This window comes from Euprymna scolopes, chromosome 13, assembly GCF_053919585.1.
Source record: "Euprymna scolopes isolate OS-2025 chromosome 13, ASM5391958v1, whole genome shotgun sequence".
In the NCBI taxonomy this organism is placed as follows: Eukaryota; Metazoa; Mollusca; class Cephalopoda; order Sepiida; family Sepiolidae; genus Euprymna; species Euprymna scolopes.
In genome coordinates, this window is record NC_136494.1 from 63,774,239 (window position 1) to 63,801,738 (window position 27,500).

The 27,500-nt window shown below is 33.1% G+C and overlaps 1 protein-coding gene and 1 pseudogene across 3 annotated transcripts in view; both read right to left on the bottom strand.

The window, feature by feature from the left end:
* The window catches only part of LOC145292050 (receptor-type tyrosine-protein phosphatase H-like), a 337,274-nt gene that overhangs the window by 133,921 nt on the left and 175,853 nt on the right, over positions 1–27,500 (bottom strand). For all 3 annotated transcript variants that reach the window (XR_013869540.1, XM_080138077.1, XM_080138078.1), the window contains 4 exons: positions 14,350–14,427; positions 7,581–7,647; positions 4,482–4,652; positions 402–539 (listed from right to left, as the gene is read on the bottom strand). Coding sequence is in view for 2 of the 3 variants with exons in the window: in XM_080138077.1 (XP_079994203.1) it covers positions 402–539; positions 4,482–4,652; positions 7,581–7,647; positions 14,350–14,427 (454 nt within the window). In the remaining variant the exon portion in view is untranslated. The remainder of the gene's footprint in view (positions 1–401; positions 540–4,481; positions 4,653–7,580; positions 7,648–14,349; positions 14,428–27,500) is intronic.
* Positions 12,919–13,067, bottom strand: LOC145292612 (U2 spliceosomal RNA; annotated as a pseudogene).

Sequence of the window (27,500 nt, forward strand, 5' to 3'; positions counted from 1 at the left end):
TATACCCAGGGCCTTTCTACTTGTGCAGTGATAAAACTTTTCTAATACACCTGTGATGGTTGCGTAAAAAGTGTTTACTTTCGTAAAAATTGGACTGTTCTTCCCTAGGTGGGATTTCTTAGATTATCGATTTTCGATACTTATCGGAGATATTCCGATACAACCCATACCTAAGAACACTCCCAGGTACATAAGGTACATTTATGTGAATTTTTTAAAGCGGCCCGGCCGTTTTGAAGTCCATAGGAAACAAACTCACACACACACACACACACACAAAATGCCTTTTATATATGAGTAGAGATAGATATACAGGACCCCAATTATTTACACTTGCAACTTCGCACGTTTACTATGCTTGATTATTTTTTTCTTCAGTTCAATGTGTATATCTTACTTACCATCACCATAAAACGAAGGCGGCTTCCAATCATCAGCGGTCACTCGGTAGGCTTTTATAATGTCGTCATCATGGACGTTTTGCCATCTGCGCATACTCTTGGGATGAAATTCACTCCGCGTCATTTGTACGACGGTATCTATCAAGAAAAACAATATAGAAACGGTATGTCTTGTATTGCTTATGAATATTTTATGCATTATTGATTGTTCAGGGGTTTTACATATGACTTGGTGTGTGGAAAAAGAAACTACAAACCATGTAAGGTCATAAAGAAAGGCCGTGATGTCAGGTCTTAGAATAGAGAGGCATATTTCAAACTGTGGGAAGTTAAGTAATTAGTTTTATTGTATCCAGAATTTATATGAGACTAGCATGGCTACGCGGCGTTGTCCAGGAAGCATGAACAACAAAATAGAAAAGATAAAAAGTATGTGTAATATCTTTCATTTAATCTATTTCTCGCTATCTCTCTATATCTTTCTCTCTCATTCTCTCTTTCTCTCGCTCTCTCTCTATATATATCACTACCTCTCTCTCTCTCTTTCTCTCTTTCTCTCGCTTTATATATATATATATATATATATATATATATATATATATATATATATTAAGTAATGTGATTTACAATTTAAAAACTTTAAAAATTTTTAAAATTTAAAAATCAAAATTTAATTAAACTAAAAATCAGTTTCATAAGAAGGAACAACAACAAAGTCAATTATCTGTACGATCGTTTCGGAAATTTATATATATATATATATATATATATATATATATATCACTACCCCTCTCTCTCTCTCTGATTCTCTCTTTCTCTCGCTCTCTCTATATATATCACTACCTCTCTCTCATTCTCTCTTTCTCTCGCTCTCTCTATATATATCACTACCTCTCTCTCTCTCTCTCTCTCTATATATATATATATATATAGAGAGAGAGAGAGAGAGAGAGAACCCTCCTTCTCTCTCTCTCTTTCTCTCTCTCTATATATATCCCTCTCTCTCTCTCACACCTTATATATTTATATATATCCTCCCCTCTCTCTTTCTTTCTCTCTCTCTCACACACATGCACACACACACACACACACACACACACACACACTGTTTCTCATGTAACTTGTTTGCTTTTGTTGATCGAGAACCAGGAGGATGCCGGTTTGGTTTTAAATAGTTTTTTAAAAAAATAAGAGGGACGGAAATCAAATGCACGTATACAAGAGAAAGAGAGAGAGAGAGTGGGGGTGAGAAAGATTGAGAAGGAATGAATTGTCGTTTATATGTGACCAACAGATACAAATGGAGACAGCCTACGATGCGCATATTTTTGCTAGTATTAAATTATTCTCACTATTCAGGAAAATAAAGAAATTGGAACTATTAAGTTAATATATTTAACAATTGTGACGTAGTTTCGCATGCGACAAAATCTACATCAAATTTTCTTTCATTAGTTTGATAATAATATTCAGTAAACGGATTTGGCAACTCGCAAAAAGTGAAGCAACACAAAAAAATCTGATTACTATATAACAACAAAGACAAAAAAAGAGAAAGTTGGGAAATAATCTTTACCTATCTATCCATCTATCTATCTATTTATCTATCTATCCATCTATCTATCTATTTATCTATCTGTCAATCTATCCATCTGTCTGTCTCCTATCGCTCTGTGAACGATTTTCTGATTTTAAGCTGCTTCACTAACTAGAAACAACGATAGATTTATCTATTCGTTTCATTTTTCCAGTCTGTGATAAATTAACGTGTTGATTATTTCGTCCTCGGGGATTGATTAATGAACTAAAGTAGTTTATTTACTCGATGAACTGCGCATTTTATTCGTTTACTTAATCTACCGACAGAACTTTTACTTCATTAACTATCAATGAATATGTATAACTTAACATGTTTTATGATTGAAATGAAGTCAAAATTCGTATTATTAGGATTCATCGGACAACTGTTCTCATCTTGAGTGTCATTTTCACAACGTTTCGATCGATGTAACGTTCGAAATTCTTCAAATGAAAAGAAATGGCCCTTAAACCTTCTGGAGAATATGGCTTTTTACAATTGATTTTTCCAAGTACTCTGATTACTTAGGGTCCGTATCCAGTCATGCTACTCCCGTGAAGTAAATAAAGGGGTTCGCTCGAAATTCCGTTCTAATTCCCGAGTTTAACAGAACAATCCCGAGTTAGACTAGGTACACCTAAAAAAAGGTCGGAGGCTACATCGACCGAAACGTTGTGAAATAACACTTAAGATCAGACCCGTAGTCCAATGGATCCAAATAATACGAATAACCAATGCTCATCTAAAAAAAATCAGAAACTGGAAATCAAAATTCTTCATTTATATTTTTCTTAAGTGTTTTATCGTGTCTTATTTTCTATTTGAATTTCTCCCGTGGGTGTACTAGACAAACAAAATAAACGATTTATTTCCTCGTAGTATACTATTACCTTTGCTTAGCGTTAAATTAAAGGCGTTTATATGAAATCAAATAAACTCTAATCGTCAAAACAAAAATAAAGTACAATAAGCCATGTAAAAGGACAATTATATTTTTGTTTCATTTTACTTCAATCGAACTTCTCAGAAACCAAGGAGTCCTACTTCCTGGGTCTAACACTTGATCTCTATATCAGATACATAGACATTCCAATAATCCATCAAAGTTCTCTTTTATGTATCAAACACTGAATTTGTAATTAAGTTGAGAACATTATTTTTCTCTCCCCAATTAATCATTTACATATGTTATCATATATCTTTTTGTGGTTTCTTGGTCTTACTGGATTCACAAAAAAGATAGAATCTAGTTATCCAATCAGACTAGATGGATTATTGTCAAGAATCCATCTAGTCTGATGAAGTATCCAGCTTCTTGCTGTTACTTAAGGTAACATCACTCGAAAAATGTGCACCACTCCTCGTAAAGGTGAGTGTTGACTAGCCATAACGAAGAGATCCAATTGTGATTTTGAATATTTGGTCAGGGTTTACACGTAGGGAAAATATTCTTGTATTGGTTGTCCTGATAAACTCCTATACATAGCGATCTTAGACACTCGAGGATAGTGTTGAGTAGACATTCAAGTTCTATCTATATTCCGTATGAATGTTTTTTCCAGAGCGACTTTAATCGTGAATATAATAAACATCGTCGCTGCCTCTGATAGGATGTTTCGCGAAGCAGAACCGCGGACCGAAAATGGTTTCTTTTTTATAATAAGACAAAAGCGACTATGATACAGATTTTGCTGGTTAGCGTAGTAACAAGAATTAGGCGCTAAGGTAAAAACGTTATCGAAAAGTATATCAAAATTATGTTTGATGATGTTTTACGCGAGAATCGAATCCCCACGCGTAATTATCCAAAGATCAGCAGTCATTATGCATTCAGCGTTGCCTTAACCTGTTTGATACTCTGTAGATTGATCATGGCTTCTGACAGTCTGTTTTACGGTGCGAAAATATACACGAAATCGTCCCAGGTACAGTTACTGTGAATCCCTAAGAAAGCCTCTGTAGAGCTTGTGTAAAGAAGAAGAAGAAGAAGAAGAAGAAGAAGAAGAACAACAACAACAACAACAGCAACAACAACAACAACAACAACAACAGTAAAGAAAATAGGAATATGAAAGGACGGAGCGGTGAAAATGAAGAAAACTTAGGAGGACAAGAGAAATTAAGAAGAAGAAGAAGAAGAAGAACTAATACCTCTTAAAAGAGGTCAACGGGTACTTAATACTGAATTGATAATCAAAAGTCAAAAACGGGTTTACAAATAGTTTAACATATGTTACATCACCCTGAGAATTAAGGTGTGATCGTTGCGTTTTACGCCATATCAACTATTTCCGGGGTAAATTTGTGCTTACATTGTACATATTTTTGTATACGATTGATTTGTACATTTTTATACACATTTAGTCACTCAAAGTATATTTCCACTTAAGCATAACGAACAACTATTTATTGACCAGATCTATAGGAGAGGTCCATCTGAGTGGGAAGTTTTGCAGCGAGAATATAGTCATGTGATAAAGAATGTACGATATTCCACTTACTGTTTCCGGTGACAGCGTCTGACTGTGCCACAATTAGGCCCCACATGTTTGGTTTGCCGTTGGTGTCATTTAAGAAGAATTTCATCGGTAACAAAATGGATATTTGTTTGCTTCTGTCCTTCGCGAAAAATGAAGCTGGACTGAATAGGATGCCTTCAGGAATCACGGGTGCTGTGAGAAAATAAATATATAAAGCCAATGATAGCAGACGGTGCTTAGCCTATTGTAACAATTTGGTGTGGTGTTGTCTCAGTAAAGCTGGATATGATATAAGTGCTAATTGTTTATATGCATACTAGCCGGGTGGGTGCTCGACCTTGGCAGGTTGTAAAATACGCTTAAATAAATTTTAATTCATGCAGATTTCGTATTCATTATTAGTCAATTTTTATTGGAGATTATATTGTTCCTAATATAAAGTATTGATTTCAAAAGTTAAAGAAATGATATGGATGCCATCTGCTAGATTCCAAACCATAACATTTGGCGCTCCAGCGGATTTACTATCGATCTAGCTATTGAGAGATCAGTAAGACAGATTTCATATTAAGCAACTTAAAGAAATTAATTAAATTTGGTCATGCGCAGAAGAAATAAAGAAGATGGCGGCAAGTTGAAATGAACAGTTTCCATTTAAACTTGTGGATATATGTCTGTACGAGTTATTTATCAATCCAAACAAAGATTATACTCGTCTTTGTGGTATGACTATTTTCTGTTAATTTTAATGTTATGTGGCCAGTAGTTAAAGAGTTTATTTGTTAAATATTTTCACACAGATAAACAGACAAACATACATCTACTGTTATATATATGGGGGGGTGTTCGTCCGTCGAAACGACGAGGACCATCTGATGATCCTGTAGGGTAGGGTGGGGGAGTTATCATCGGTGAGTACGGATATGGCTAATAAGCCCAATCTTTGCTTGAAAAGTTCTACTGCAGTGGGAACAGGGAATCATAGCAGATGTCGAGGGTTTGAAAACATTGTCCTTCCCGTCCTTTCTGCGCTTCTCTGCAATAATCTTTCGGTAACTTTCATATTTGCAGGCACCATCATGAACAGCGGCCCGCCGCTTGGCTCTATCTAAAGCTGTCTGCTCCCATGATGACGGATCAACGTTGAAGGCTTTCAATTATGCCTTCAGAGTGTCTTTAAATCGTTTTCTTTTGCCGCCATGGGAGCGTTTGCCATGTTGGAGCTCAGCAAACAGAAACTTCTGGAGTAGTCTGTAGTCTAGCATGCGGACTACATGACAAGCCCAGCGAAGCTGAACCTTTATCGGGATAGTGGGGATGCTTGGGAGTCCAGCACGAGTGAGGACTTCTGTGTTTGGTATCCTTTCCTGCCAGCCTATGTTAAGCAGTTTCCTCAGTCTGGTGGTGCGGAAGTGATTCAACTTCTAGCGTGCCGTTGGTAGACAGTCCAAGACTCACATCCATAGAGTAAGGTGGTGAGTATTACAGCTTTATAGACTTTGATCTTTGTCGCAGAGGTGATGTCTCTTCTGTCCCATACATTTTTGTGGAGTCTGACAAACGCAGCGCTTGCTTTAGCGAGTCTGGTGTTGATTTCATCGTCAATGACTACATTGCAGGAGAACGTACTGCCAAGGTAGGTGAACTTGTCAACTGCATTGAGTCTTTGTCCTCCGATTGAAATGTTTGGTTCTGCATATGGTTTTCTCGGGGCAGGATGATACATCACCACAGTCTTCTTGGTATTTATTGTGAAACCAAAATTTTCACAAGCCTCTAAGCTTGCACTGTGTTGCATGTCTGCCTCAGAGTTAGCATTAAGGGCACAATCATCAGCAAACAGAAGATCATTTACAGTGTCTGGTGCAACCCTAGATTTAGCTTGTAACCTCCTGAGGTTGAAGATTGATCCGTCAAATCTGTACCTGATTCCAATGCCCACATCAGTGTCTCCGAAGGCATCCGTCAGCATCGCAGAAAACATGAAGGTGAACAGGGTGGGAGCCAAAACACACCCCTGTTTCACTCTATTTTCGACTTTAAAAGGGTCAGAGGTCTCCCCACGATCTTGCACTCTGACCATCATTCAATCATAAAACTGACGTATGATAGCAATGAATTATCTAGGACACCCATACTTCGGCATTATTCTCCATTCTGCGTGTACATATCAATGAACTAATACTGAAAAAAAAGGAAATACGTAAAACTCAAGAATCTATCTCAATATTTCACCCAACTGTTGTGTGGGCGTTTTTAAGAGTAAAGCTTACAGTGGCAAATGAAACTTTAGCGCATACCGTCGGATTTACTTTATTTTTTGTCATATATATATATATATATATATATATATATATATATATATATATATAGATAGATAGATAGATATAGATATATATATGTGTGTGTGTGTGTGTGTGTGATTCCAACGAGAGAAACATATGTATATTTAAAAGAGTGCAGCCATCAACAATTGTAGGTTTTTCAGACTTTTATCATTTTTTAAAATATTTTAAAATGTTTTTATAACGCGTTTCAAGTCTTGTTCAGCTCTCTTCTGATATTTTTATATAATTTTTTCATGTAAAAGTTCGGAATTTATTTTGAAAAATATTTCATCTCTGTCAACACTGATTGCGTTTTTTAAATATATATATATATATATGTATATATATATATATATATATATTTATATATATATATATTTATATATACATTTATTTATATAGCTTTGACTACACGTTTCTAGACATATTTCAGTTCTAGCTGGGGATTAGCTAAGCTTAGTTTGGCTAATAATTTAGCACACATTCATTCTATTAATTACTCAATATATATGTATATATATATATATATATATATACATATATATATATAATTTAATACGCATTCATTCCATTATTTACTTATATATATATATATATGTATATATGCGTATGTGTGTTTGTGAGTGTGTTTGTGTGTGTGTGTGAAAACAACACTTACTCTATAGACCTTATTAAAGACTACCTAATTCTGAATTCCTAATATTCCAATAGTATTAATATGTTTAAGGATCATATTGCTTAAAACTAATATCATCAGCTAAGCAAAATTACAAACTACAAAATGTATACTTACGTCCAGCCGGTATAGTAATCGTTTCCTCTGTTATAAGACCTTCACCAATTCTTGTGACGGCTCGAACCTGGTTTAATAAAAAAAACAACATATAACAATCATTAAACGGTGTTTCATCTCGTATTCACTAATTTTGTACAGTTACGTTGGTTTAATGATATTTTGAAAATCCGCTTAAAATCAAGTGGAAGGATTTGTTAACAATGATCTTTTTTAATTTCAAACATTTTTTAAAATATAATTCACAAAACACTATTTTTGCTTAAATCATTAGCTTATATTAATGAGCCACGCTCTTTCTAATGCATTTAGATCATGAATAAACTCCGCTCTGTGATCTTTTCTCATTTATTATTCTTTGCCACCGTCCGTGACAACTGAGATCTTACTATCATTGTACGTGTTTCCGATGCGATCGCTTCTGGAATATGGCATCCATCCAGGCTTTACGCCTATTTCTTGTTTGGAATATGCAGCACGTAGAACGAATTCAGAGGTTTGCAACGCGGATAATCTACGAGCTCCACAAAAAGTCCTACATACAACGATTGAAGACCCCATACTATACTTACACGGATGTAGGTTGCTGCGTTAAGACCGCACCTTCGTTTTACCATAATGCACGGTATCGACAATGTGATCTATAACTTCGTCTTTGCACCAACTTCGCAGAGAGGGTATGGTGGAAATTTAGAGACGTACTTGAGACGATTTCGAGTGAAGGCTTTTTTTACCGTCGGAAATACTGTTATGAAACCAGCTGGGAAACGGCGTACAAACAATACAAGAAGACGCTGTATACATCATCGCCACTCATATTGAATAATTACTCCTCCTCTGAACAGTGGATGATGCGAATGGGCTTAATTATGGTTAAAGTAATGAACGGAATATTAAATCTTTTTTTATTGCAATTAACGCCAAACAGGACGCGCTATAAATGAGACGTAAGTGGCTAGTGTGAATTGGAAGCAAAATTTACAGGGTGTCATAGGTAGGGAATTGTGCAACGATATGCACGTTTACATTACATTTTAATTTCCGCATGATGGTACAGTCGTTTAGGAAGCAGATGGCAGGAATGAAATACCAAAAGCAAGTGATCATAGGAAAACAGCTATGAGAATAAAAAAAATTTTCCGGTATCTGACGACTTCTACAGTGAAAAGGCGTGATTTTTTCGTTTATCGTATTTTGATTTACGTTGGGAGGTCACAAGTTGAGCAAGTTCATCGGAGCACATTAACTTGAAGTATTCGTAAAAGAAGCACACGGGGATGCAACATTGGGGTGATAAATAGGAGTTAGGGCTTAGTAGATAATGTGGAACTTATTAAGTTAGAAACTTATTTGAGGGGACTCTGTCCAAGAGTAAGAAATAAGTGTTTGGTGCAATAGCCCACATTTGGTAGTCATACTTCCTGAATTATACATTAGTACCTTCATAAAGATATAGAATACTGTCAATTGTGAGAAGTTTTCTAGTTCGGTAGGTGGAGTCCGCCTTGTTTTCAAGAAACTCGGCAGTACATTCTATGTATTTATTTCAATTTATGTTAACTTATTCAATTTATGTTAACTGTGCGAGGAGACTGAATGTTCGACTCTCAGGAAAATTTCAATCAGCCACAAAAATCAGTGGTCGTTTAGGTTTCTTTTAATTGCCGAAGTAAATTAGCTTAGTTGTGTATCCATCGAATGTTGGTCCTATTCCACTACAGAATACGTGTCATTTTCTAAGAATTCAGCGATTGTTTGGGATATGTGTGTGTTCGATTTGCATTAAATTGTGGCTTTGCAATGTTTGCATTCATACTGTTGTGATATTTAGTTATTTGTTTCGACTTATATCTATATATATATATATATATATATATATTTATATATATATATTTATATATATATATAATAAAATAAAAAATTACAATTAAATTTACCAAAATGATCCAAGATGGTAAAATAACAGTATATTATTAATATTAAAGAATTAATATTTATAAAGTAATCTCAACCAGATGTAAAAGCTCGATAAAACCAAGTAGGAGATAGAGCTTATTTTTTAACATGTTTTATTAACTATTTGCTCTTATATATATATATATATATATATATATATATATATATATATATATATATATATATATATATATAACTACTTCATTTACTCATATAAATTTAATATACGAAAGTATAGATTTATGCGTAAACTTTAAGTATTTACTTCAAAAGTGCTCAATACGTAGGTAGTAATATATATCTTTTATAAATTAATATATATATATATATATATATATATATATATATATATTGTGGGGTGGGTGGGTGGGTGTATGGGTGGCGGTTTGTGATTTTTTTCCATAGTCAGACTTCGCGTGTTTTGCCTTATCTATGTTAGTTAATAGACTTCTTGTATGTGGTGCGGTGGCCCAGCTGACAAGGTAATCGCCGCACATGCAAGTGATTTGAGTTTCGAATCTCGAGTATGTGGACGAAATTTTAATCTAAGAATTCTGGTCTGTCAGATATATATATATATATATATATATATATATATATATATATATATATATATATTATGATAAATTGCGTTGAACAAAATATGATATCCGTTCGATGCAGAGTTAGGCTTCTAAGAATTAGTCACCATGATACCACATTTATTTTATAAATTTTTCATAAAGCGCTCATTTTAAGTCGATGGGATATACTTTTTATCTCTTTTACATGGGCAAAAATTTAAACAACATTTTAAACATCGAAACTATAATTTATTTACCCAATCTGGGCTGCTGGACTCCTGGAATCATCAGATGCATACAACCCGCATCATATAGTAAGTTTTTTTCTTGCAATTATTGAACGAGACAAGCTTAGTTTTGGCAGCATTGAATGTTACTATGTATTTTTGTCGCCATTCCACTGCAGATTGGAGGTCTTCCTCTATTGATAGAATGCTAATGACTACTAATTTCTTATCTCTACATTAATAAAACTGTCAGTCCACATTTCGTGCCTGAGTATATATGTTAGATTCTCGCCTATAATTTACTTTGATGTCTACAAATTGAAATCTTTTTTTCTATTAATCGAATATTGATTAAAATGAAACCTAATGGAAAACTAAAGTGAATCTTTCACAATCGTATTAAAATAATTGTCAATATGATTATATTTTAAATGATTGTTCTCTCAACCCTCAACCTGCCAATATCTTTTCACTTGCAAAACACTCGGTAAATATACCTATTAATTATTGTAATTATTGTCCCTACTGAGAGAAGTAATTTTTTTCATAAATTGAAATACCCTGCTAATAAAAAGATAAAAGACTTTTATAAAGGAATGCACCTCGGTAAACTCGTAATACTACAAACAGCGAAGCAAAATCTCTATAACCCTCTAGTAATATACATAATTATACAAAGGAACTTCAAGATTTAAATTTATATATATATATATATATATATATATATATATAAAGTTATAAAAATATATATGGCAATTAAGCTACACAGAATATTCTGCGTTTCATCCGCGCCATGATTCATCAGGCTTATGCGAAGAGTTGTGGTTGTCTCGCGTTTTTATATACGCACATTCTATTGAGTTTTTAGTTAGCCAATCAGATTCCTAGTTTCCACCGCTCCCTTCCTAATCAGTCAATTGGCAAGCACTTACAGGACAAAGTTCTTTGTGTGTGCTTTTTTAGCGGGAAGCGTAGATATCTAGTGATTTTACGTATGTAAAAACTAGGTGTAGTTAGATGTGTTTGTTTTTTTATTATAATGTTAGTCTATATATATATATATATATATATATATATGTATGTATATATATATGATAATTTATGTATATCTATGTTTATTTTATTTATTTATTTTCTATTGTTAATTTTAAAATTATTTTGTATCGCTATCCTAGAAAAAAATTAAAGTATATAAAGTTTACCCTGTGTACATAGTTGTTCGCTATTTCTCTCCTACAGTTTAATAGATGTTGGGGTTCTTTAAAGTATAGGATAGCAAAATTTTCATGTAGGCATAATCTACATGGATTGTCTAGGTTTCTACATGTGTTTGCTTGACTTACTATTTTCTTTTCGACTACCGGCGAACGTCCGCTTTCTTTGAATTTCCAGTATTTGTTTGCTAGTGTTGTTTTCATTCGGTGTTTTTTTTTCAATTTTTGAACGTACTTTTGTGGTCATAATATTTATATATATATGTATATATATGTATATATATATAAGTGTGTGTGTGTGCGTTTGTGTGTGTTTGTGTGTGTGTAATGTTGTAAAAGATCGAATCAAAATATGATTCAATGTTTCAAACTCAGAGATGTTTTTATCGAAAACAAATGTTTCGGTAGGTTTGTTAAACAAGTCGTCTCGATTATCTTCAGCCATATTTGTTTTCGGAGATTGCGTATATGGGTGCGTGGGCGAAGGTGTATATAGGACATAAATTTATCATAGTTTGATTCTCGCGCACGAATTTTAATGCTTTATTGCGGTATCATGTTACGAGCACTACCGTCAAGTATTTCCCGTCAAATATTTTATAGTTCCTCCACATAATTTCATTCCTTCGCTACAGATGTTTTAATTGTGCAGGAAAATGGAGACATTTTCAATTACAATCGAAAAAATAAAATTGCCAAGGGAAATAACTCACACTCCTATTGGGAAATATAAAAACGAATGACCACTACAATTAATATTTGTATTATTTTTACTATATAAGTTTTTAAAAGGTAAAAACAAAAAAAAATTAAGAATTAAAATAACTGCATTTCGGGTAACGCCGGATATGTAGAGCTAGTTTATATCTATTAGTGAAAGTATTTTTGTGGATTCAACTGGATTCGAACTTGGCACGCATAGTTTTTCAGACTGTGTTGGGAACAAATAAGTAGGGCTATGCCAACAGAATATTCATTTCATTGTTTTAACTCTCGAGTATATATCCGACACATTTAGACACAGTTAATAAACCGAGAACCACATCACTCTATATAAATTTATATAAGATATCAACAGATACACATTCAAGAGTTAAGGCAATGAAAACAAGGCAGATACCCCTTAGTTGCGTGCTCTCGTGTAATGAATGAATGCGTGAATGTAGGATTGACATGAAATTATTTAAAGATAAATTAAAATGACCAAAAATGGGCTGAAATGACTTAAATAAATAAAAAGTAAATGACTTAGAATGACTTTAATGAATTTAAGGATGAATTGAATGACCTTAAGAATGACTTGAATGCTTAAAAATAACTGGAATCCTTCAAAAACAACTTGAATAATCTGGAGAATGACTTGAATGGCTTTGAGATTGATTGGTTGTAAAGTGGATGATGATTTCACATTAAATTAATACAGAAAAGTGATCCCCCACTTTATATCATAAAGTTACAAACATAAGTACAGCATGTAGTAAAATAGATACTACACTTTGATCTTGGCCAAAAGGCCAAGAAAAGGGTATTTATTTGCTCCCCTACCGAGCAAATTAGGCACAAGGCCGATTTTTAATGTGAGGAGTGAAAGGAAAATGGGGACCAACTCCCCGGGGAGTAGGGGAGCTGGATAGTGACAATTGGTATGAAGGGTTGCCCATACATTGACCAAGCTCTTGTATGTGGGGTTCCCACCACTTATGGTCTTTGCTGCAGTATCTGTTCCGACAGATACTACACTTTTATCTATAGGGTATTTATCTGCTCCCCCACCGAGCAAATTAGGCACAAGGCCGATTTTAATGTGAAGAGTGAAGGGGAAATGGGGGCCAGCTTCCCGGGGGAGTAGGAGAGTTGGATTGTAACAATTGGTATGAAGGGTTGTCCCTACATATAGTCTTTGCTTGCGGTATCTGCCGAAACAGATACTACATTTTTATCTTGGCCAAAAGGTCAAGAAAAGCTTAAAAGGCTAAGAACAGCATCTATTAACAACAGACCTTTGATCTTAACCAAAAAGGCCAAGCACAAACGTGTTACCGACCGACCGACGGAGTGACTTATAGAGTCGCTTGCACGTGACTAAAAATATGCTGTTATCCTAACCCTACTAATTAATCACCGCAATTTTTCTGTTTGTGCAGTTGGCGGGAAACAGAGAGCAGGAATGGAATTCCAAAGAAAAGCGGTTCGATGAAAAAATATATTAAATTAGGAAGTGCTTCGGTATCTAGGGACCTTTATAGTGAAGGGGTGAGATTTTGCAGTTAGAAATGAATTTACTTAATAATGTTGTTGGATTCACTTATTTTTACAGATAACTTTATTTTCGGTGATGAATCAAGGAAATTCAAGGTTTATTTACGGTATAATCAGGTAGACACGCCGGTTTTAGCTTGATTTGTTAAGCAATGTTGAGCTTGGTCAGTAACATATGGGTGACCAGTCTGGGAATATTAAGCGCTGTATGTAGAGAGATGTCGATACATCCTTGCAATAGTTGCAAGAATCTAACGTCGTCATCTCCCCTAACGGGGTTATACGTGCGACTGGAAACCACTTGTCAATTTCATTCTTCCATCGATCTTCCGCCTTTGGAGGAAACCAGTTAGAACCACATTAGGGCTAGTGCCACAGTTTCATTTCATTTGCACTTCAATTCAAGGTTTACGTGAAAGTAATATTTTTAGGACATTATTGCCAACATTTTCCAGGGTGTTTTATTCATTGTCTGTAACTGACATTCACCAGATGTATTTCTTTAGATGTAAATACGCGCTAAACAAAATAAACCTGATCAAATTCTTACCTGAATCGTGAAATTATGTTCGGGTTTCACTGTGAATTCCTGGTATCGATGCGTCTTGTTTACAATCTGGGTTTTATTCTGTAAAACAAACAAAAATATGTTTATATCAACTTAATGCAAAACTTTTCAACGTGATACCTTAACAAATGTTAGTTCATCGTAGCGTAGCAAACTGTATGAGTCAGTTTGTGAATATAGTATTAAAACGGTATTTTCCTCGCAATGTTAAAATAAAGTAGAGTGAGAAATTCTATCAGGTTAAGTTAAAGGTTAGAGTATATTGCGGATTATGACATCATAGAAAAGAAAGTCCGATCTCAGACGTGGTGAAGAAAGGAGAAAGATCTGGATGCACTCCTGATCAACAATTTAAAATCACTTGAAAATCTTTAAACAGAAGCCTTTTTTTAGAATAGATTTAAAACTCCTCCCACTTAAGGCCACTAATACTACAACATAAAAGCTTATGGGGGAAAAAACTACATTCCAAACATTTAATTCAGAAATTTACATTTTTATAACATGAGGCATTTTACATTTGATCAAAATTTTAAGACCACGGGTAGAAATTGTCTTTTAGTTTTAGTTACAGATTAGCAATCACTGCATAAAGGTGTCACCATGCCTAAAACATGGAAGACTTAATGAAGTTGAACGTGCTCAAATTCTAGATTTCCATAAGCAAGTTTTATCACAGCGAGCGATCGCAACTAATGTAAATCGCAGTAAAACTGTGATTTGAAACTTTCTAAAGAATGGTGAGAATTTTGAAAAAGCAAAATCTACTTTTGGGCCCCAAAATATTTCTCCTGCACTGAGTAGGAGAATAAGAAGGGTTGTTGTGAAAGATAGGGGTCTTTATTCTAGTATAATTAGGGCAACCACAGATGTTGATTGCAGTCCAATAACCATAAGACGACACTTACAACAAAAAGGCATGGTAAATAAAAAGCATAAACAAATTCCTCGCATGCTTCTAAGTGACAAGGTGGACCGCTTAAGAGTTGGTCGTGAATACTAAAAAGGGGACGTTAAGAAGTGGAAGTAAGTTTTGGTTTTTAATGAGAAAAAATCAATCTAGATGGTCCTGATGCCTTTCAACGATATTGATATAACTAAAACATGTCTCCTGAATTTTATTTTTACACGTAATAGTGTTGAAGGGTCCCTACTGGTATGGTATGCCTTTTCTTACACAGAGACGATGGAACTCCAGGTGGTGCATGGTTGTCAGACAGCGGCTAGTTATGTCAGCATACTACAAAAACATCATTGATGACGGAGGGTAATCTTTTGTATAGGAATGGATGGTTATTCCAATATGATAATGCTGCAATCCACGCTGCAAGAAAATGGGGTCCATCTCTTCGGACATCCTGCATGCTCACCGAACTTGAACTAATTGAAAATATTTAAGGCGGATGACAAAAGATGTTTATTGAAAAGCAGCTGGAGCAACACCCACGCACTTAAATGGAGGTAGAACTCATTATTAAATTTCGTTGTTACATGTTTTCATACACTTTTCGTACAATTTCATAGAATTTATATTTCTGGTCTTATAATTTTAATCAAATATAAAATGCCTCATTTTATAAAAATGTCAATTTCTAAATTAAATAGTTGGAATGTAGCTTTTTTACTCATAACCTTTAAGGTTGTAGCATTGGTAGCCTTTAGCGAGTTTAAAATCTATCCTTAAAAAAAGGTTTATTTTTAAAGATTTTCCAGTGACCTTAAATTTTTTTATCAGGAGTGTATTTTGTATGTGGGCTGACTGTGCTAGTAAGTTTCTGTTCCAGAAAGTAGGTAAAGAGAATCCCAAGTAGTTTATGAGGGAAAAACTTATAACAACAAGGATTAAATATGTGTTATTATTTTCCGTTTTTGCAACTTCAAAGAGTAATATAGACATAGAAACTATATCACTAATACGGCCATGTTTACAAGACATCACTATTCAAGTTGTTATATCTTTACGTATTGATGTATGTATAGATTATTTAATTTAGGCGAAAATGGAAACGGTAAAAATGGTAACGTAAAAAATGCCAAAGGAAGATAAATAGGTAAAAATGGCAGCCGTAAAAACGGCAAAAATAGATAAAAAAGAAAACTATATATATATATATATATATATATATATATATATATATATATATTACACAGTGATCACCACTTATCAAGGCCCGGAAGCCACTCAGGGATAAGGGTTATTGCAAGTACATTACGTTAGTGTGGAGATGTGATGAAGTGTTTACTTAAGGGGGCGGTTCATTAGGAATTTGTTAACATTGGACTTGAACACATCCAAGTTGTAGTCCGGTGGGAAGCAGGCAGACGGAACAGAGTTCCACAGGCGTGCAGTTCTAAGAAAGAGGCTTTGTTCATGGAATCCTCGTTTTGATTTAGGCACAGATAAAGAGTGGGGGAAATTTTTCACAGTGAATTCGGCTAGACGGGTGTTTTTCGTGAAAGATTGGCGAGGGGGGACCAGAGATTGGAGTTCAGACGAGCACCTGCCATGGAAATAACGATAAAACAAGGATAGGCTCGCAACGTCTCTTCTGTGGAAGAGAGGTTGCAGGGTAGAGAAAAGGGCATCCCCCACTAAGCCACGAAGTATATTTTGTACTCTGTCAAGGCAGGATAGGCTGTTTAGCAGCTCCTGCCCAGATATGGCAACAGTATTCCATCCTTGGACGTACTTGGCTTTTATATAGATAGAGAATTGCATCAGTAGTGAGATATCTTCTGGAGCGGTAGAAGGATCCCACCATCTTTTCAGCGACCTTGGCAACAGACTTGATGTACGTGTTCTATTTCAGATCAGGAGTAAAGGTCAAAGCCAGAAGCTTGTCAAAACACGGGGCCTCACCCAGACGAGAGCCATCCATCACAATTGATGCCAGATGGGGATCAGAGCGTTGATGCTGTAAGGATAGGAGTTTGGTTTTGGATGCATTAAAGGTAACCAGCCACATCTTCCCCCACTGAACCACGCGCTGGAGATCAGAGGAGAGAGAATCAGAGAGAACTTTGTCATTTACAGCCTTTGATGTGTTGCCGTAGATGGTCGTGTCATCAGCATAGATGTCAACGATATTCATAGATATATAGATGAATATCTCATATTGAGTTGTTTTTTTTAATCCTGGATGCAATACATAATAGAAAAACATTAGAAGTGTGACAAAAACAAAAGAATATTCAGCTCCCATGAGATTTTGCTTTTTAGGCGATTACGTCTGAACACACAGAAAAAATTGTAGAAAAACAATTATAGCTTAAAGAGGAACAATCCACTTGATGACGGCTTCCGTATTGAAATTAAAAACCACCATAAAACAGTGTTTATTGGAAACAGATTCTTGTCATTTTTGTTCGAGTTCTTTTATTTCACTAGTTTAAACAAGCGGGAATGAGTTATGCAGTTGAATATAAAGAACGATTCATTGGATACATTCTAACTGATATTTAATATATTTACATTTTGTTATATTTCAGTCATAAAAAACTATTAGACTATTTTTAAAAACGATTTTTAAATGTTTACACACGAAAAGAAAACATTCCATTTATCAAAATAATAAATAATTTAAAACATTCTCAAATAAAACATTCCGATGTTGTTTTACAATAGACAGACTACGAAAAAGTAAGAAAAATAACAATATATAACAAACAAATGCTATTAAAGGTAAAATGTGTTACTCTTCTGCCTAGATGGATAGGATTTTTGTGTTTTAACTTATTTTAAAACATTTATTCTGTTCAAAAAAGAAGCAGTTTCTAGCGTTTCGTGAGAGCAAGAGATGACTCTTAAATTTTTGAAGTTTGGATAATGGCTTCAAAATCAAAAATAAGCCAAAATACTTGTAGAAACCTATCCAATAAATATTACCGTAACATTTATTTGGTAAGTTGTTTTTATTTTTATTTTTAAGTTATTATCGAGACTCCAAAGATGGGATCCTATCGTGTCGGCCATTTTTCTTGTTCTCGTGCAATGCTCAACACTGCTTATTTTTCGAACCGGATAAACGTTTTAAAGTAAGTAAAGACACTAGATAGAATATTAACCTTTCTTGCCTTTGTTAACATGTATTTGTTCTATATTAGATTAAGTATAAGAAAATTATTCCAATTAAAATGTTATATTTAATTATGTGTAATAAAACAATAAATATTTCAAATTATAAAAAACAGTTTTATTTTGTTATTTGGTAATAGCAAAGAAATGATTAAAGTAAATAATTTATTTCGCCTCAAATACATTTCACTCATAATACGTATTTTTAATCGCGTGTAAGCGACTCTATAACTCACTCTGTCGATCGGTCGGTCGGCAGGTCGGTCGGTCTGTCCGTAACACTTTTGTGCTTGGCCTTTTTGGTTAAGATTAAAGGTTTGTTGTTAATAGATGCTGTTCTTAGCTTTTTAAACTTTTCTTGGCCTTTTGGCCAAAATCAAAGTGTAGTATCTGTTTTACTACATGCTGTACTTACGGTGATATAAAGTGGCGGATCACTTTTCTGTATTAATTTAATATAAAATGATGACCCACTTACAACCAGTCAGTCTCCAAGCCATTCAAGTCATTTTCCAGATCATTCAAGTTGTTTTTGAAGGATTCCAGTTATTTTTAAGCATTCAAGTCATTCTTAAGTTCATTAAAGTCATTCTAAGCCATTTACTTTATTTATTTAAGTCATTTCAGCTTATTTTTCGGTCATTTTAGTTTATCTTTAATAATTTCATGTCAATCCTATATTCACGCATTCATTCATTACACGAGAGCACGCGACTAATGGCTATCGGCCTTGTTTTAAATAAATACTGTTGTCATATTCTGATACCAAAACCGGAAACCGCTATCAAGTGTACTGTTTCTAGATTTTAATTCAATTTAATGGAATCCTTAAATATCAAGTCAGCCATTTTACTGTATAATAATATTTTTTAAAAAGTGAAAAACTTTTGGGTGCTAGAAAATAAAAAAACAGTGGCCGCCAGCGATTAAATCATTGAATTAAATTTTTATTTACAAGACGTTAAAAAATAAATTGAATTTAGTTAAATATGGCAGCGGTAAAAATATATTTAGGCTTTTTTCAGATTATTATACATAAATATTGATTATAATGTAATTATTAAATAAAACTTTATAATTATTCTTTTAGGTGTTTCTACAGAATGTGAAGCTAACCAAGTCGATTTTTTTTCTAAAGTAAACCTAAATTTAGATTAGGGTTAGTATATAGTTGGGGGTTAAAAAAAAAGTTCGGTTCAAATTTTGTAGAGGTAATATTTTTTCAAATATTTTGTTGCTTATTTTCGAGTTTAACATTTTGCCAAAATTTGCACAATAAGAATAAATGTTGAGAATGGATAAAATAATCGATAGTAAATAGATATGTGTGGTATGAGTCAAAAATAATTTTAATCAAATCAAAATAATTTTTTAAAAACTACTGGCAATTTCTACGAAAAATCGAAACTTAACCACTATCCCCGACTCTTTACGTTGGTCATGATTAGTTCCTAATTACAAAGAAAGACTAGCCAGCAACCTTACAAGTGTAAATGCCTTTCTAAAAATATTTAAGTTTTTTAATGGAGGTTTAGCCCTATTTTAATCTAGGGCGATAAGAGTTTAGCCGGCACTTTTTGAGCGATCCTAATTTTCCGTTGCCCAAATGCCATTTTTGCCTGCTTTTCCACTTTTGCCATTTTTACCGTTGCCATATTTACCCTGTCATTTCTTTCGGTGCTGTTTGCCGTTATCATTTTAAACGAACGCCATAAACTATTATACACCCTTGTTGTCGTTTGACCGAAGCTTTTGCTTGTCTGGGATACAAAACAACTTGAAAAGTGATGTCGATATATAAAAGGGTATAGCTTTTAAAAAATAGGTTTAGTTAAAAAAGGTTTAGTCAAAAAAAGGTTTACTTAAAAAAGGTATAGTTAAAAAAGGTTTAGTTAAAAAATATTTAGTTAAAAAAGGCTTAGTTAAAAAAAAGGTATAGCTAAAAAAAAGGCTTAGTTAAAAAAGCTTTTGTTAAAAAAAACTTTAGTTAAAAAAGGGTATAGTTAAAAAAAGGTATAGATCAAAAAGGTTTAGTTAAAGAAGGTTTAGTTTTAAAAAAAGGTTTAGTAAAAAAAGGTTTAGTTAAAAAAGCTTTTATTAAAAAAACTTTAGTTAAAAAAGGTATAGATCAAAAAGGTTTAGTTAAAGAAGGTTTAGTTAAAGAAGGTTTAGTTAAAAAAAAGGTTTAGTTAAAAAAAGGTATAGTTAAAAAAAGGTATAGATCAAAAAGGTTTAGTTAAAGAAGGTTTAGTTAAAGAAGGTTTAGTTAAAAAAGGTTTAGTTAAAAAAAGGTTTAGTTAAAAAAGGTTTAGTTAAAAAAAGATTTAGTTAAAACAAAGGTTTAGTTTAAAAAAGGGTTTAGTTAAAATAAAAAGGTTTAGTTAAAAAAAGAACATTTACAGAAAACATAAAAGGGGCAGGGTAGTGTTGTATGCATGGAGAGAGAGTGAGAAACTCAGACAAATAAAAAGGCAGATAGCTCGTCCCGCGACACTTAGTTACATTATGTGCGCCAAGTCTTTCCTTCATGAAATCTCGCCAGCAGAATGCAAAATATCGTATTGGAATTGACTTCCGTCTGACGTTACCTCTGAAGAAGTAGAGTGATGCAACAATTGTAAGACTTCCATTTTAATACAAATGCTTTAAATTAATGGAAAGTATTTTTAATATCATTCTAGGATGTTTTAAAGATTTATTTAAGAAAATTTTAATTATAATTTCTTTTATCAGAGTATTATTTAAGAGCATTTTAAAGGGAATTTGGAAAACGTGATTTAAGAGCAGACTCAGGAGCATTTTTCGTGGCATTTGTTTAAGTGTATTTTAGATAGTTTTATTCACATTAAAGAACACGTTAAATCGCATGTTTAGGAGCATTTTAAGGGTATTTTAGATATTATTTCGATGCCCCCGTTCAGTCTAAAAAGACAAATGATAACATCTATAGGGGCAGCTGCGCGTGTAATTGTGAGGAAAGGATTGCGCAATCCCAACCACACCTGTCCTGAATCGGCACTGTTTGAGTCCAGTGGTAAGGAGAAGTCCAGGACGACTGGAGACAATGCCGAGAAAAGCGGAGAGACGTATTATTTTTTTTAGAAGATTTTAAACGCGTTTGAGAGCATATAAAGAACGATAGGTCTGAATCGATCGACAGCAAAACTTTACAGCACAAAATATGCGTCTGTTTTAGACAAAAGTGTCTGGCTGATAGGATGTGAGTCATTTTTGTTTTTGTCCTTTTACATCCGTCACACGGAAGTTCAACATTTCTGAATGTGTGAAACTCTTTCCAAAACCTCCTCAACAATTCTATTAAGCAATTTTCCTCCCAGGGTATCAGCCATATTTTATTTTTTCTATTTCTTATTGAAAGTTCAACGTTTATTTACTTATTCTTATAAAACGACATTTTGCTTTCCACGATTCCATTTTCTAGGAATTTTTCCATTCTTCCTACCTTTTGTTTCATTTCCAAAATTCTTCGTGTTTTTTTAATTCGTTTAAAATAATCGTTATGTTAAATAATGAATGATTCGTTGTAATTAGTCTTCATTTTTTTAGTGTTACTATTTTAGATAAGTCTATGTAAACCCATTGAAGGCTCCGTCCGTCTGCCTGTATGTTGGTTTGTTCATCTGTCACACCTTTTTTTCTTCTGTTTGACTCAAAAAAAGGCGTAGTGACACTTTGACTTAAGGGTTACTATGTGGAATCGTGTTTGATAGGGGACTATGAGGGTTTAGCAGCTAGATATCGGTTCAAATTATACGTAAACTTCTGCAGGCTAGGACAGTCAGGAAAGCAGAAAGCATGGAGGAAAGTCCAAAACTTAGTTATCTAATAGAAGGCTTTCCGGCATCTAGGAACCCCAACAGCGAAGAGGTGCGAATTTGCTGCTTGTCAGATTAGTCGGGATATGTACGTTGAGGATGGGAGCACAATTGTTATGGTTCATCAGAGCACAATTCGTTAAAATAATTGTAAAACAGACAATGGGACAGAGGTTGGTGCTTGGGTGAGAGTGCGGGACCTATTAGAGTTTAGACTTTTTTGGACACTGTAAGACTAAGCGAGCATTGGTAGATGCACCTGGCAACAATACTCCATGCATGGAGCAGAGTTGCAGAGTTGTAAAGATATAGAATACTCTCTGAATGAATGTTCTTTGATACAGCTTTGGCAATGTGTTTATTCCAATTCATGTTGTTTAAGTTTTAAATAGAATTTCCATCACTAAATGCACATATTAATGGACGCATCTTATTTAAAAGCACCGAAGCATCTAGGACAGAGTGCCTGACTCGCAGTTTGTCTGCCACGTTAAACATTGAAATACAGTCTACGGGGGAATGTGTCCATGTAATATTTTCATCGCTAAAAATGCAGATGAAAAGTAGCGTCAATACATTGGCCAGTTCATCAGTATTATACGTATAATCTCCCATCGTCTAGCAAACGTGTGTTTTGAAATAATATTTTTCTTGGTCTGTTATGTTTACTATTGAAATAGTGCTAAATCATCTATAGTATAAATCTCACCTGTCTGTTTGTATGTATGTATGTATGTATGTATGTATGTGTGTGTGTGTGTGTGTGTGTGTGTGTGTGTGTGTGTGTGTGTGTGTGTGTGTGTGTCTTCCTAAAACTTTAGACGGCGACGACGGATTTTCACGAGATCGGTATCCAACCCTTCACACGAAAAGTATCGAAAAATTGATTAAAAACATTGATTCGTTAACCCTCAGCTGGGCACTTTTCAACAAGGAAGGGTCGCTTTTCCGCCGATATTTTCGAAAGTTATTCTCTCTTTCCGATTGACTAGCTTTAATTTATACCTCCGTCACTTCCGTTTTAGCGATAGACGCAACGGCAAAGATGTCATGCTTATTCTTTATTCAAGTTCTTTTCCTCCTTCCCGGTACGGGATCGAACCTGCCTGCCTACTATCACTTTTTTATTTATTTTTCTCAACACACACCGCTAAACACACTGGCAACGCCGGTCACACAGGCTAGCGATATAGATAAAAGATATCATCAGTTGTTTACCATGAAACTGCTTCAGAGATTTCAAAACAGAACAGTTATTAAATTTATCACTCTGCAGCAATACTAATCGAGCACCACCTACAATATATATATATGTGTGTGTGTGTGTGTGTGTGTGTGTGTGTGTGTATTAATATATGTATGTATGTATGCATTAATATGTATATGTATGTATGTATTAATATATATATGTATGTATGTATTAATGCATGTATGTATTAATATATATATATGTATTAATGTATATATATATATGTTAGGATTTTCAGAATGTGAGAGAATGTATATAATAAAGTCCACAGCCAAACAACGTCGCAGCCCACAGAGCCATGACAGTCAAAGAACCGGAAGTCCAAGACTCGAGTTTCGCCCTCGAGGGCGAAACTCGAGTCTTGGACTTCCGGTTCTTTGACTGTCATGGCTCTGTGGGCTGCGACGTTGTTTGGCTGTGGAATTTATTATATATATATGTGTGTGTATGTATTAATATATATGTGTGTATGTATTAATATATAATGTATGTATGTATTAATATATATATATGTGTGTATATATTAATATATATATGTGTGTGTGCGTATTAATATATATATATATATGTGTGTGTATTAATATATATATGTGTGTATGTATTAATATATATGTATCTGTTGATATATATATATATGTATGTATGTATGTATTAATATATATGTATGTATGTATTAATGTATATATGTATCTATATATTCATATATATGTGTGTGTATTAATATATAATATATGTATTAATATATATATATATATGTTTAATATATATGTATGTGTGTGTATTAATATATATATATATATTAATATTTATATATGTGTATTAATATACTTGTATTAATATATATACATATGTATTAATATATATATATATGTATTAATATATATAAATTTATATGTATTAATATATATTTATGTATAGATTATACGTATTAATATATATATATATATATGCATTAATATATATATATGTATTAATATATATATATATAGAGAGAGAGAGAGGGGGGAGAGAGAAGTATTTAGTCGTAATTTATGCAAAATTGGTTGAATATCACAGTGTTTTCTTTCTCTTTATGCTCTATGCGCAGAGCGTAACATATAATATATATATATATAAATATATATTAATATATATATATACACATATATATATATTAATATATATTAATATATATATACATATATATATACATATATATATAAATATGTATATATACACACACATATATATTAATATATATTAATATATATATACACACACACATATATATATAGATATATATTAATATATATATACACAAATGTATATCTATCTATATATATATCAATATATCTATATACACAAATATATATATATAATATAATATAAAGCTGAATGTGTGTGTGTGCGTGCGTGTGTGGTCATGAATAGGCTCCTATATAGTTGACTATTTAAAAAAACTGATTACATATAATGATAAAAGTTGTATCGAGACACAGGAATAGGTATGTTTAATCTAGCAGAACGGTGGTTCATTAAAATTATGGGGTCTGCATTCGCGCCTGGTCCACAAAGTATGGAAATAAAAAATTAAAAAATTAAAAAAAACGTTTACAAGTGCTTTTGATATGGATGTACATAAGAATACTCTGATAAGTATGTTTTAACTTAAATAGAGATTGTATAATAAAATTGTGGGGTCTGCGTTCGCACCTGGCCTCCATAGAATTGAAATAGGCACAAACTTCAATAAAGACTTTTCATATCTATCTGCATAAGTATACTTTGATAATTATGTTTCAGTTTGAAGAAATATCGTATAATAAAATTATGGGGTGTTCGTTCGCGCCTAACCTCCATAGAATGGAAATATGTCACAAAGTTTAACAAGGTTTTTTTAATATAGATCTACAGAATATTGTGATAAGTGTTTCAGTGTGAACATGTATGGTATTATAAATTATGGGGTTTATCTATTTTATTTTTACTTTCATCATATTTTGCTTTGGTTTTTATACCCCCAAATTCGAAGCTATCTCTTTAAATCCCTTCCTTTTCATAAGCTATCATACTTTCATAAATCAGAGTTCAATGAATGAACTTTTAATAGTCAAGTCGCTGCCTGATGATATCTGTTGTTTGATTGAAACAAGTGTCTATTTGTAGCAGCGGGATGTGAGCATGTTTATATAACAATAAACAAGTATTATCAGCTCTTTTTATTGAGCACTATCTAACAACCTCGTTGAATTCATTTGTCCATTACTTTTGAATATAAAAAAACGAGTATATATATATATATATATATATATATATATATATATATATATATATATATAGACAATCAAACGAACAACACTTCTTTCTAAAATCCCTTCTTCTGAGAACAATAACGACGATCGAGAACGCTAGAAGACTTGATCCACATTTATAATTTGCCAGCGCAAATTAAACATGTGCACTCCATGTCGAGAAAATGAGCAAGAAAATTTTAAAAAGATAAAACTCCACGGTATTTAACCAAATACACATATACACAAAGTCTAAAGAAGCTTTGAATAAAGAAAATGTAACATAAAAATAAAAAATGCAGATAAAATTTCCGGAAAAAAATTTAAAAAATAAACTTAATTAAACTAACGCAGACTTAGCACCTACATAATCCTACTTCTAAAAAATTTATAATTACGATCGAAAATTCGTTCATATAAGGATGAAAAAAAAATGCCTTTATTTAAATTGCAAAATAGTAATAGACTTAGCACTTCCATTAGCCGATTTTTCAAGAGCTTCAATTATAAAAGAGAAGTTATCTATATAAGGATAAAAAAAAGAAAACCATAACTAAAATTTTGTAAATAGAAAACGGGGATCCTCAGCTGCTTACTATGTAGCTGTTTCCGAGATTTAAAAACAGGACAGCTGCTTGATACATGGTTCGCCTGTGGATAATACAACTTCCCTAATAAGAAAATTTAGTATAATACAGTTACTATTTACAATAATATAGATATATGTATAGATATATATATATATGTATATATATATATATATATATATATGTATAAAAGAAAAAGAAAAAATATTAATAAGTAACTTTAAGATTATAAGATCTATTCTACATGTTAACTAGCATATAAATGCTATGAGAATAAAAATGCATACTAGAAAGACAAATATATAAGAGGAAGGAAACCTAGCCATAGATATCTAAAAACTCAATATATAGTCTAAACAAGCTTTGAATATATTTGGATATATATATATGTGTGTGTGTGTGTGTGTGTGTGTGTGTGTGTGTGTGTGTGTGTATTTCAATTAGCAGGGAGACCGACCTTGTCGGCAATTGAATTATGATCAACGAATCTTCCACACTTTCAAAGTGCGAAATTTCCGTATTTTTTTAACTGATTGCGTGCTCTAATCGCTCCCCATCCTCGATGCACCATGAAGAAGCTTCACATGCCTCCCCGCTGTGAGTTATTCCACAATATATTGTTGTCTACATTGCACTGTAGAGAACCTACTGTTGATTTTGTAAAATTATTTAATATAATGGCTTGAATTACAGTTTAAAATGCACGAATGTAAGTATCATTCATCAGTTGGACTCTAAACGGAAACATTTATTTCGAACGCGCGCCTGTCTTATCAAAGAACCTACTGTTGATTTTTGGGGTCTTTTTCCTTGTGCGGTTATAAAACTTCGCAAATGAACTTGTGATCTTATGCTTTCTCAGAATGTTAACTTTGATCAAAATCGGACTCTTCCTTCTTTAATCGGATTTTTCTAATTATCAAATTATATATTCTTATCGGGAACATTCCGAGTTAAAAAAAAAAAAAAACTATCTAAGAACACTGCCAGACATATAAAGTATATTTTTGTGTAATTTTTAAAAAATCGGCCCAGCTGTTTTCGAGTCCATATTGGACAAACTCGCACACAATTATGCACAAAAAACTGGCTTATATATATATACTAGTGGGGATA